Raw genomic sequence first — 12,677 nt, forward strand, 5'->3', positions numbered from 1 at the left:
ACCCGAAGTGGTGCGTCTGCGCGTGTGCAGGTTGCGATCCGGCACTTCTGCGCATGCGCAATGCGTGATTTAGTGCGTCTGCACATGCGTGACTGCTGAAACCCGGAAGTAACCCGTTCCGGTACTTCCGGGTTTCGGTGGATCCGCAACCCGAAAAAACACAACCTGAAGCGGCTGTAACCCGAGGTATGACTGTATTTTGTTTTAATTTTCACAGACTCTGGGATTTTCCTCATCTATAGCAGTGGTCTGCAAGGCTGCTTGGAGACTAAGGACTCTTTAGTGAAAATTTCCAAGAGTTGCAACACCAGCCTCCCAGCTCAGAAGTGGAAATGGGTTTCCCGGAACCGGCTTTTCAACGTTGGGACCATGCAGTGCTTGGGGGTCTCCTGGAAGTCTGCAAACTCCAGCGCAACAGCCCAGGCACTAGGCACCTATGAGTGCGACCGGGAATCTGTCAACATGCGGTGGAACTGCCGGAGCCTGGGTGACCAGCTTTCCCAGTATTTGAGTTCCAGGTTGGGGAACTGGTCACTGACGCCATCGGAGAGGGGTGATCAGGCACGGGGAGGCCAGTGGAAGATCTATGGCCACGATGAAGATTTGTGCTCCAGGCCGTATTCGGGTAAAGCCTCTAGTAGAACTTTGAAACTTTTCTTTCTCATTCTTTGCTGTTGCTGGTAGCACATTAGTACCTTGGTAGTCAAACGGATTGACTCCAAAACAAATCAGCTCCTGAATGCTGCAAACCCAGAAGTGAGTGTTCTGGTTTGCGAACGTTTTTCGGAAGCCAAACGTCCAACACGGCTTCCAGTTGAGTGCAGGAAGCTCCTGCAGTCAATTGGAGGCCGTGCCTTGGTTTTCAAACGTTTTCTGAAGTCGAACGGACTCCCGGAACGGATTTAATTCGAGAACCAAGATACCACTGTATGTGTTTCACGGGTTTGCTGTGCGAATTCAGAAGGCTGGTCTCTCAGCTGCCCCAATGCTGGTTCTAGCACAGCAAAAGTGGTTCCTTCTATGTTCCGCATGGAGTTGTAGGAGTTTTCAGAGCTTAGGATTGCTCTGCAAATCATAGTTGAGTGGAGCGTCAGAAATCGTAAAATTTCCAACTGTTTGTAAAAGCCAAAGCAAACGGGAAAACGGTGCTGTGTTTCTGAAAGATGGGTCCTTGATTCTTTTCCTCTGATCCGCGATGCTCACTGCGTTCCCACCATATTTTAACTGTCTCTCTTGAGTTTCATTTTGCCAAAGTCTGGGCCGTCGCCAAAGCCACCGACCACCATTCAGTCTAAATAATGCTTAAGTTCAAACATCAGCCTCAGTTTGCATTGGAAACAGCTGCATAGTGAAATTGTGGTTTGAATTGCTTTAGTTTGAATCCAGGTTAAGTTGGTTGCCTTCTGGCTGTTTCCACACTGGGCCCCTGCTGTGAAATAGCTGCGCTTTTACTCACTTTCAATGAAGAATTTGCAAAAACATCTTTAAAAAGCATCCCCCACTTTATCTTTTCGTAAACCCCTTCGAGACTTTTTTTTTGCCCCCCACAATCAAGCGATGCACAAATTTTACGAAATAAAATAAACATGTTTGCAGTTCAGATTTTGTTTTTTTTTTCATTGCTCGAAAATTCTGAGTTTTATGGCTCAATAGAACAGTTGTACATTTTCTCCAGGTTTAGATGATCCATTTCATTACAATTTTGGCTGTTTTGGGACTACCACTCTCATCATCCCCAGCTAACAGGACCAGTGGTCAGGGATGATGGGAATTGTAGTCCCAAAAACAGCTGGCGGGCCAAGTTTGGCCATGCCTGGGTTAGATCATATGGCCTTTGGAGATTGCTCAGCTGTTTTGTCGATTGCATTCTAACCATTTCCTTCTCTAGGATCTAGCTCTCCTCCTAGGAATCAGCTGTGTCACAGTAACCCTTCCATTTACCTAAATAATACTACCTTTAAATCTGGTTTCCCCCACCGCCAAAAAAAGAGACTGCAGTTGAAGGCAACTGTGATTGGTAGTGAGGCAGGGGGAGAGAGTTTGTAATCCTTTATCCTCACACAGTAGGGATGCGGGTGGCGCTGTGGGTTAAGCCACAGAGCCTAGGATTTGCCGATCAGAAGGTCGGTGGTTTGAATCCCCGCGACGGGGTGAGCACCCGTTGCTCGGTCCCTGCTCCTGTCAACCTAGCAGTTCGAAAGCACGCCAGTGCAAGTAGATAAATAGGTACCACTCCGGCGGGAAGGTAAACGGCGTTTCCGTGCGCTGCTCTGGTTCGCCAGAAGCAGCTTAGTCATGCTGGCCACATGACCCGGAAGCTGTACACCGGCTCCCTCAGCCAATAAAGCGAGATGAGCGCCGCAACCCCAGAGTCGGCCACAACTGGACCTAATGGTCAGGGGTCCCTTTACCTTTTTTATCCTCACACAGTGGTCGCAGAGCAGATTCTCTCTCTCTTAACTTACAAGGCTAGGGAAAGAGAGATTGCCCATTTGGCTACAGGGTATTAGAGTAGCTATTCCACTTCCAGCTTAAAGCAGAACAACGATTCCGTGCTGCTAAATTGTCCCTGTCTGGGAGCACCCTTTAATTTCCAGTGAGGAAAGTTAGCCATGACTAACACAGGTTCCACTAAAATGAGCGCAGGATTAAAGTTCAACTAATTTAGCCTGGATGGAACCCTCTATCACAAAACCTATGTGTGTTCTAAATTGCAGCATAAAACTGCTCTGTGATGTGGAACTGAACGGTGCTGCGAAAGGTTGCATTTTTGTCCCTCAAGGCTGCAAAGATAGGCAGAGGTACATAGAATCTAAGGAGCCAGATGGAGGACCAAATTTCCAGAGGACCAGGAGGAGTCCGGTGTTCCAGTGCTCTTTAACCTTTCTTCAAAATAAGTGCATAACAAAAATGCCATTTTTGTTTAATTTGAGTAATTTATTTACTTCACGGAACTGAGCTGTTCTTTGGCAGAAAATTTGGGCTATGTTTATGCGGATTTTTTTGGGAGGAAAAAAAATACCTGAATACATATACATGTATTGCAAGGTGACCAAATGAACAAAAAACTCAGAACTTGGACCAGTTTACGAATATGAATGGAGTCGTAGCCTAAAATTCATAAGTCAAGTCAGTGTGTCTTTCTGAAAGGACAAATGAGCTCACAGAGGGCAAATCCTCACCACCTCTGCGTTGTTGATATATTAGGAGAGGAAGGGGGAATCGCATTTCAAAGAAGTTCTTGTTTTGCTTTGCCTCTTCGCAGTCTCTGTTTGATGTGCTAACTTTTCAGACAATGCCAAACCCCAAAACCTTGCGATCCAATTCTGGATTGAATAGTCGGGAAGACCTTTTTTAAGTGTCTCCTATTTTTGCCGCAGCAGATAGACTAAACCTTTTGCTTTGGGAATTGAGGCCAACGCATGTACGTTTCCAAACCCTGTGAGAGATCAGTTTCCCTGCTGAATATTTAGGGGCTCAGATGCAAATGGTCTTATTTGATGTCTTTGCCTTCTGCTAGTCTGATGATCTTGAAGCTTTTTCAGCCAGCTGTGCTTCAGAATCCTGCCCTTAACAAACAAGCCCTGTGTTCTGAACAACTCGCTTGATGCAGGATTTTTATGTTTGTTTTGGTAGCGCAGCAGTGCGCGCATACTCTCGGTGCATGTGGAAAAAATTTCATCATGTGCTCAGTGGAGCAGCCCGCCAGCCCAAATATGTGCTGGATTAATTTGAAGTCAGGCAGGGTATGCTGTGAGGGCACAGCTAGCCGGAGGAGTTGTGGAATGGCGTGTTGAATCTTAACTTAGGGCTACAAGAACATACAGGTGAAACTCGGAAAATTAGAATATTGTGGAAAAGTTCATTTATTTCAGTAATTCAACTTAAAAGGTGAAACTAATATATGAGATAGACTCATGACATGCAGAGCGAGATATGTCAAGCCTTTATTTGTTATAATTGTGATGATCATGGCGTACAGCTGATGAAAACCCCAAATTGACAATCTCAGAAAATTAGAATTTTAAACGAAATCAGCAAAACAAGGACTGCGAATAGAGCAATATTGGGCCTCTGAGAAGTAGAAGCATGCATATGTACTCAGTACTTGGTTTGGGCCCCTTTTGCATCAATTACTGCCTCAATGCGGCGTGGCATGGATGTGATCAGCCTGTGGCACTGCTGAGGTGTTACGGAAGACCAGGATGCCTCAATAGCAGCCTTCAGCTCTTCTGCATTGTTCGGTCTCATGTCTCTCATCTGTCTCTTGGCAATGCCCCATAGATTCTCTATGGGGTTCAGGTCAGGCGAGTTTGCTGGCCAATCAAGCACAGTAATCCCATGGGCATTGAACCAGGTTTTGGTACTTTGGGCAGTGTGGGCAGGTGCCAAAGTCCTGCTGGAAAATGAAGTCAGCGTCCCCATAAAGCTCGTCTGCGGAAGGAAGCATGAAGTGCTCCAAAATCTCCTGGTAGACGGCTGCGTTGACCCTGGACTTAATGAAGCACAGTGGACCAACACCAGCTGATGACATGGCCCCCCAAATCAACCCAGACTATGGAAACTTCACACTGGACTTCAAGCATCTGGCATTGTGCGCCTCCCCATTCTTCCTCCAGACTCTGGGTCCTTGGTTTCCAAATGAGATGCAAAAGCTGCTCTTATCAGAAAAGAGATTTGCCAAGAGACAGATGAGAGACATGAGACCCAGCAATGCAGAAGAGCTTCTCCATGATATTCTAATTTTCTGAGTTTCACCTGTAGGTTGCCAAGGCCTTTGGGGTTAAATGATAAGCAGTCTCTCTCTCTCCATATCAAAGAAGGACTCTCCATATGAGCTCTTTCTCTCTGTGTGTTTTATCTCTCTCTCTTCTGTTCCTCCAGAAATTTACACCATTCAAGGCAACTCTCACGGGAAGCCCTGTACCATTCCCTTCAAGTACGACAACCAGTGGTTCTATGACTGCACCAGCATGGGGCGTGGAGATGGTCACCTCTGGTGTGCCACCACACAGGATTACGGCAAAGATGAAAGATGGGGGTTCTGCCCCATTAAGAGTAAGCTGCTTCTGTGGGGTGGGAAATCATGGGCACTGATGGGCGTGGAGCAGCCAAACCACAGGAGTGAACAGATGGTTTGTGCCAACTGTTCAATCAAAAAACAGTCCTCCTTTCTTAAGACACCATGGGAGGTTTCCCTCTGCTTTCTAAGCCTCCAGGGTTTTGGTTGCCAAATCTACCTGTCAGGGAACTGCCATCGGAGCCAGAGGGAGAGGGAGGGCTCCAGAGGGATTACGGAGAGCGTCCCGGGAGGGAGAGAAGCAGCCCATCTTCTGGGGAAGGAAATCAGCGTAGCACCAGTGGAGAAGGGGGGCAGATGGGGGAATCGGCGAGGTGGCTCCATGACTCCTCGCCGGAGACCAGCGGGGAGAGCACGGGTCCTCCGCTGCCCACACCCTCCCTGCGCAGAAGGCTTCCGCGCAGGGAGAGTAGGCGGAGACTAGGCGTCTTTGCTGGAAGAAGTTCAAGAAACTCCCACTGACGGATTCTGCCAGCGATTGAGACAGCCACGGGTGAGTGGCTGTCCGGACAGAAAGGGTTCACTCAGGCAACCCAGCCAGGTGTGGCGCCGATTTACGCACGAGCAACCCCTAGAACTATTGCACTACCCTTCTGTAAGTGTCCCGTTTACACACACACACACATGCCCATAGCGGTTGCACTGTTTTCTGTGATTCAGTCTTCCCCCTCAAGAGTTGGAGTATTGATGAATATTCCATCCTGGTGTCTAGGGACAAGGGACTAAAACAAGTAGCGTTCACCGTAAATAGATAAGATAGGCATGCAAGTGCTGCAGAAGCTGTAGTACTGTATAGAACAGGCTTCCTCAGCCTTGGCCCTCCAGATGTTTTTTGGCCTACAACTCCCATGATCCCTAGCTAGCAGGACCAGTGGTCAGGGATGATGGGAATTGTAGTCTCAAAACATCTGGAGGGCCGAGGTTGAGGAAGTCTGGTATTCTATATACACCAATGATCGGTCGCTTTCCCGTATCGTGACAAAGGGTAAACAATATACGCATTAATTTGAGACTGTCCTTTCCCCTCAGGGCTCAAAGTAAGTTAAATATCTTACGAGTGTATATAAAATAAAACAGACATGGAATGGCTGCTTCCCAGAGTGCTCAGTTTGAAAGATAAGGAAGGAGTGCAAGCCTATAGAAGGCCGTATCGCCATTCCCAAACTGCTGTTCCATCTTCTCTTATTCCTGCTACAGTGGTACCTCGGGTTACAGATGCTTCAGGTTACAGACTCCGCTAACCCAGAAATAGTGCCTCGGGTTAAGAACTCTGCTTCAGGATGAGGACAGAAATCGCGTGGCGGCGGCGGGAGGCCCCATTAGCTAAAGTGGTGCTTCAGGTTAAGAACAGTTTCAGGTTAAGAACGGACCTCTGGAATGAATTAAGTACGTAACCAGAGGTACCACTGTATAAAGTACAGTGGTACCTCTGGTTGCAAACGGGATCCATTCCAGAGTCCCGTTCGCAACCCAAAAGGAACACAACCTGCATCTGGGTGTGTGCAGGTCACGATTTATCACTTCTGTGCATGCTCGTGATGTCATTTTGCGCATCTGCACATGCGCGAGCGGCGAAACCCGGAAGTAACCCTTTCCGGGTCGCCGCGGGATGCAACCTGAAAAGGCTCAACCTGAAGCAAACGCAACATGAGGTATGACTGTATAAGGTATAGTCACTGCCTTCTCTCCCCTGCCCCACCTCACAGGCCCCTGTCACACAACACAGAGGCTGGAAAAAGCCTTCCCTAAAAGTGACTTGAAGTTCACGGCATGTTATTCTTTGAAGGAGAACTATCTGAAAATGAATCACAGATGGTATTTAACTCTGAGTAGGTTTGTTAAGATGTGTACGACTGATCAGATAAGTGCTTGAAGTGTGAAGAGGCGGAGGGAATGTTCCTTCATATGTGGTAGATGTGTTAAAGGGTAAAAGAATATTGGGAAATGAACCGTCATGAATTGAAAAAAAATGTTTAAAAGTACTTCTCCCCCCCCAAAACTGAGTCCTTTCTGTTGGGGATAATCCAGACTGAAATTCCCAGGTGTCTGAAAAGGTTATTCATGTATGCCACTACTGCAGCCCGTGTTTTGTTAGCCCAAAAAATGGAAAATGAGCGAGGTCCTAACCAAAGAAGTTCGAATAGCAACTAAAGTTGACAGAATATGCACAACTCATGGATTTAACATATAGAATAAGAGGACAAGGAGGACATAAGTTTAAAGAAGACTGGAAATTGTTTATTGAATACTGAATATATGGGAAATAACTGTGTACAGCTGAAAACGTTGGCATCATTATGATAAATTCAGCAGTATAAATAAGTTATGGGGGGCTGGACTTGCCGATCAGAAGGTTGGCGGTTCGAATCCCTGCGACGGGGTGAGCTCCCGTTGCTCAGTCCCTGCTCCTGCCAATCTAGCAGTTCGAAAGCATGTCAAAGTGCAAGTAGATAAATAGGTACCGCTCCGGCGGGAAGGTAAACAGCCTTTCCGTGCGCTGCTCTGGTTTGCCAGAAGCGGCTTAGTCATGCTGGCCACATGACCCGGAAGCTGTACGCCGGCTCCCTCGGCCAATAAAGCGAGATGAGCGCCGCAACCCCAGAGTCGGCCACGACTGGACCTAATGGTCAGGGGTCCCTTTACCATTTACCTTTATGATATGTAAAATGAACCATGGAAAGAGAAGAAGAGAAGTCATTGATATCTCAGGGGTGTAAAATGAGTATTTTAAATTGTAAAACAGAAAATTTAATAAAAAAATTTTGTGTGTGTATGTGTGTGTGTCCTTTCCACCTCCCATTCCGTTGTGGTCAGCAAAAGGGACAACTCCCCTTTGATACTACCTGCAGATGGCTGCCCACAGGGTGTCTGTTGATCGGTATGGATGATGGTCACGTTAACTTGAAGTAATAAATGCCCTTCTTTCTTCCTTTTTTGCCTGTCCTCTTAGGCGATGACTGCGATACATTTTGGGACAGGGACCAGCTCACCAACAGCTGCTACCAGTTCAACTTCCAGTCCACCCTCTCTTGGCAGGAGGCTGGGAAGAGCTGTGAGCAGCAAGGGGCCAGCCTGCTGAGCATCACTGAGGTCCACGAACAGACCTACATCAATGGTGAGCAATGGGCACAGAGAACTGAAGGAGTCCCTGCTGCCAAAAGTTTGCAGGGTGCCCTGACTGCCTCTCTCCTTGTGTACATCCACACCAGCAAAAGGCCCTTCCAGTCATGTTTGTTCTCCCGGTCTACTTCAGTGGGTGGGAACTCGGTTTGGGAAGGGGACTGAGGACTGACTCTGGAAAAGTGGGCCAATCACTGTATAACATATGTGCAAAAAGGTCATCAAACAAAGATTGGAGGAGGTTGATTTGCAACAAAATCTTACTTCAGGTGGAGGTACATGTTCTCCGATAAATCAGGGCATTACATCTATGTCCCAGATACCTCGATATCTGTCTACCTTATCAGTTGCGTCACATAGATTTGCATTTGTTAGAGCCAGATTTAATGTGTTCCCCTCAAATGTGCTGAGCAATTTTCTAACGGTAAAACCTCTGTTTTATGCGCATGTGACAACAAATCAATAGATTCCCTTTATCATATCTTGTTTAATTGCCCTTTATACATTGTTCCCCGATCAAGGATTCTGAGTTCAGCCATTCTGGAAATTGTTGCTAAGCCACCTGAATTACATCTAGCTTATCTACTCCAGGACATTGACTCTTATAGAACATTACAGGTGGCCAGATTCCTGGTTGCAGTTCTTTCATATAAAAGACTTCATGGAATGCTGCATGATTATTAAAAATCTAGTAAACTCTATGCACCATCTTTATCTTCAAGGCCATAATACGGTACATCTAGAGATTGTAAGTAATGTGAAGGAGATTATGCGTTGAAATATTTTAGTTGATATTTTAGAATGTAAAAGGCTATTTTATTTATTGATTTGTTTTACCTTGTGGGCTTATAGCCGAATAAAGTATTATCTATCTATCTATCATATGTGCAAATGTGTTTCTGAACAGCGACAGGAGATTTGGAGTTGCAGTTCTGTGATCACTTGAGATTCTGCAGCAGATTTCATTTCATTTCATTTTTAATTTGTATACCGCCTTTCTGTCTTACAATACTCAAGGCGGTTTACAAGCTGAAGAAACAAAAAAATGTCCATCTTATAACAATCCAATGCAATACAAAAATATGATAATAAAACATAACTTTAAAATAGGAAACCTACATCAACAAAGTAACATTCAACAATCATTAGAATAGTATAAAATAATATCAACATATAAAAGTTAAACAGAAATCCACTCAACAGTTACAATAATATATAAACTATAATCAATAAAACGGCAAGCCTCAGTACATAAAACAGTACAATACACATTGAGAAGCAGAGGGTGGGGCAAGGCAGGTGGGAGGAGGCCTTGCCTGATAATAATAATAATAATAATTATTATTATTATTATTATTATTATTATTTATACCCTCCCCTCCCCGGCCAGAGCTGGGCTCAGGGGAGCTAACACCAATAAAATCACAGTAAAAACATAATAGGGGAAAAAGAAAAAAACCAATTTAAAATACAGGTTAAAATGCAATTTAAAATGCAGCCTCATTTTAAAAGTAGCCGATAAATCAACACCATAAGGGGAGGGAAACATAAGGGTCAGACTGAGTCCAAACCAAAGGCCAGGCAGAACAGCTCTTCAGTACAGTCAAACCTTGGATACCGAACGCCTCCATTTTGGAACGTTTCGACTCCCAGACACCGAAAACCTGGAAGTAAATGCTCTGGTTTTCGAACGTTTTTTAGAAGCCGCGCCTCGGTTGTCGAACATTTTGGAAGCTGAACAGGCTTCTGGAACGGATTAAGTTCCACAACCGAGGTTTAACTGTATTGCTGCAGAAATTCAGAATCTCTTGAGTATTGAAAGAAAAGGAAAGCTGGCAGGCTCTTATTGCAAATGAGAGAAATAGGATCTGGGCAAAATCAGGCTGTGTTATGTGGTCAGCAGGGCAAGCGTCCAAGATGTGGGGAGGTCTCCGTGGCTGGAGGGTGTGGGGGCTAAGTTCTGTCAGGGACCAGGAAATGCTTGTGTTGCTGGATGTGTCTTATGCTGAGAAGGTGGTGGATCTGACACAGAGACATTCTGCCCTTTTCCTGTCTACACCAGGACTGCTAACGGGATATGGTTCCACACTGTGGATTGGGCTTAATGATCTGGACCTCAACGGGGGCTGGCAGTGGTCAGACAACTCGCCTTTGAAGTTCCTTAACTGGGAGAGTGGTAAGTAAGAAAAATACCAAGAGGATGGGTGAATTATCCCAGTGAATTGACAAATGAGCCACATGTCTGGCATAGGCTGTTGGTATTTACTGGAGACTAATTTTACGCGGGTGGTGCTGTGATCTAAACCACTGAGCCTCTTGGGCTTTCTGATCAGAAGGTCGGCGGTTCGAATCCCCGCGACAGGGTGAGTTCCCGTTGTTCGGTCCCAGCTTCTGCCAACCTAGCAGTTTGAAAGCACGCCAGTGCAAGTAGATAAATAGGTACCGCTCCGGCGGGAAGGTAAACAGCGTTTCCATGCGCTGCTCTAGTTTTGCCAGAAGTGGCTTAGTCATGCTGGCCACATGACCTGGAAAAACGGTCTGCTGACAAACACCGGCTCCCTCGGCCAATAAAGCGAGATGAGCGCCACAACCCGAGTCGTTCACGACTGGACTTAACTGTCAGGGGTCCCTTTACCTTACTTCAGTGCTACTATATCACTTTTTGGAATACAAAGTGTTGTGACACTTCTGATATTGGTTTGGCCAAAGTTACCCCACAAATGTCATCCCTGAGCAGTCAGTTGAACTTGGGTCACTGTGGCAAATCGAGCTCTTCAGCTGTGCAGTATAAATTCTCTCCTGCCTTCAGTGATGCAGCTAGATAATTTAAAACCCCAGACTTCGTGACCTTTCCCCCTCTTCTTCTTTTTTTTTGCAGTGGGGGGGCTTTTGACGCCCATTTGTATTGTGGGCAGTTGTGAGGCAAACAATTCACATTTCTCTTCTCCATCCCCTCCCAGCTCCCTTCCATACTTTTCAACTGCTTCTACGTTTCTGATAAATCAGAGCAAGAAACACTTTGTGAATTCTGATTTTTTTTTAAAAAAAAAAATTATTAAGGAGCATGTGGAGTTTCTCATTTTAAACTAGCCATCTGGAATAAGTAAATAATGAAACTAGCATTCTGTACATTGCTGCTTGGCCATTTCTTGACACTCTCTCTCTCTCTCTCTCTCTCTCTCTCTCCAGTGGTACCTCGGGTTACATATGCTTCAGGTTACATACGCTTCAGGTTACAGACTCTGCTAACCCAGAAATAGTACCTCAGGTTTGACACACACACACACTCTCTCTCTCTCTCTCTCTCTCCAGTGGTACCTCGGGTTACATATGCTCCAGGTTACATACGCTTCAGGTTACAGACTCTGCTAACCCAGAAATAGTACCTAAGGTTAAGAATTTTGCTTCAGGATGAGAACAGAAACTGTGCTCCGGCGGCGCAGCAGCAGCAGGAGGCCCCATTACCTAAAGTGGTGCTTCAGGTTAAGAACTGTTTCAGGTTAAGAGCGGACCTCCGGAATGAATTAAGTACTTAACCCGAGGTACCACTATATATATATATATATATATATATATATATATATATATATAAAAGCAAGAAGATCAAGGGACGAACCTGGATAGCTCAGTTCTTTAGAGCATGGGTTGGCAAACTAAAGCCTGGGGGCCGGATCAGGCCCAATCGCCTTCTAAATCTGGTCTGCGGACGGTCCGGGAGCGTGTTTTTACATGAGTAGAATGAGTCCTTATATTTAAAATGCATCTCTGGGTTATTTGTGGGGCATAGGAGTTTGTTCACTCCCCCCAAAAATAAATAGTCCGTCCCCTCACAAGGTCTGAGGGACAGTGGACCGGCCCCCTGATGAAAAAGTTTGCTGACCCTTCTTTAGAGCGTGGTTTCAGGTTTGATCTCAGTATGGGACACCTGTATATTCCTTCATTGTGGGGGATTGGATCCTAAGGGTCTCTTCCAGCTCTGCAATTCTATGAGTCTTAAGGATACTGCAGCAACCAGTATCGGCCCCATGGTGCCCAAGTCCTGACACCAAGCCTGTTTGCCACTGCCCCATTGTCTGCTGTAATTGTGGGTGGCTGGGTTGTGGGGCCTTGGGAGTTCGGCCAGAAGGCACAACCATAGCTGCCCCACTGCATGCCTCTTCCAAGTCTCAACAACAACATCCAAAGGGCATTTCTTATTCCGATTCTCATTGGAACACAGTGGTACCTCTGGTTAAGTACTCAATTTGTTCTGGAGGTCCGTTCTTAGCCTGAAACTGTTCTTAACCTGAAGCACCACTTTAGCTAATGGGGCCTCCCACTGCTGCTGCGGCACCGGAGCCCGATTTCTGTTCTCATCCTGAAGCAAAGTTCTTAACCCGAGGTACTATTTCTGGGTTAGCGGAGTCTGTAATCTGAAGCGTATGTAACCTGAAGCGTCTGTAACCCAAGGTTCCACTGTAAATGCATAGGCTGCCTC

The 12,677-nt window shown here is 46.0% G+C and overlaps 1 protein-coding gene across 1 annotated transcript in view; it reads left to right on the forward strand.

The window, feature by feature from the left end:
* Positions 1–12,677, forward strand: part of MRC2 (mannose receptor C-type 2) — an 81,541-nt gene that overhangs the window by 15,285 nt on the left and 53,579 nt on the right. The window contains exons 2-5 of the mRNA XM_079949263.1: positions 218–625; positions 4,885–5,058; positions 8,031–8,195; positions 10,263–10,376. Coding sequence (XP_079805389.1) covers positions 218–625; positions 4,885–5,058; positions 8,031–8,195; positions 10,263–10,376 — 861 coding nt within the window. The remainder of the gene's footprint in view (positions 1–217; positions 626–4,884; positions 5,059–8,030; positions 8,196–10,262; positions 10,377–12,677) is intronic.

Source organism: Podarcis cretensis (genome assembly GCF_951804945.1).
Source record: "Podarcis cretensis genome assembly, chromosome: 13".
Lineage (NCBI taxonomy): Eukaryota > Metazoa > Chordata > Lepidosauria > Squamata > Lacertidae > Podarcis > Podarcis cretensis.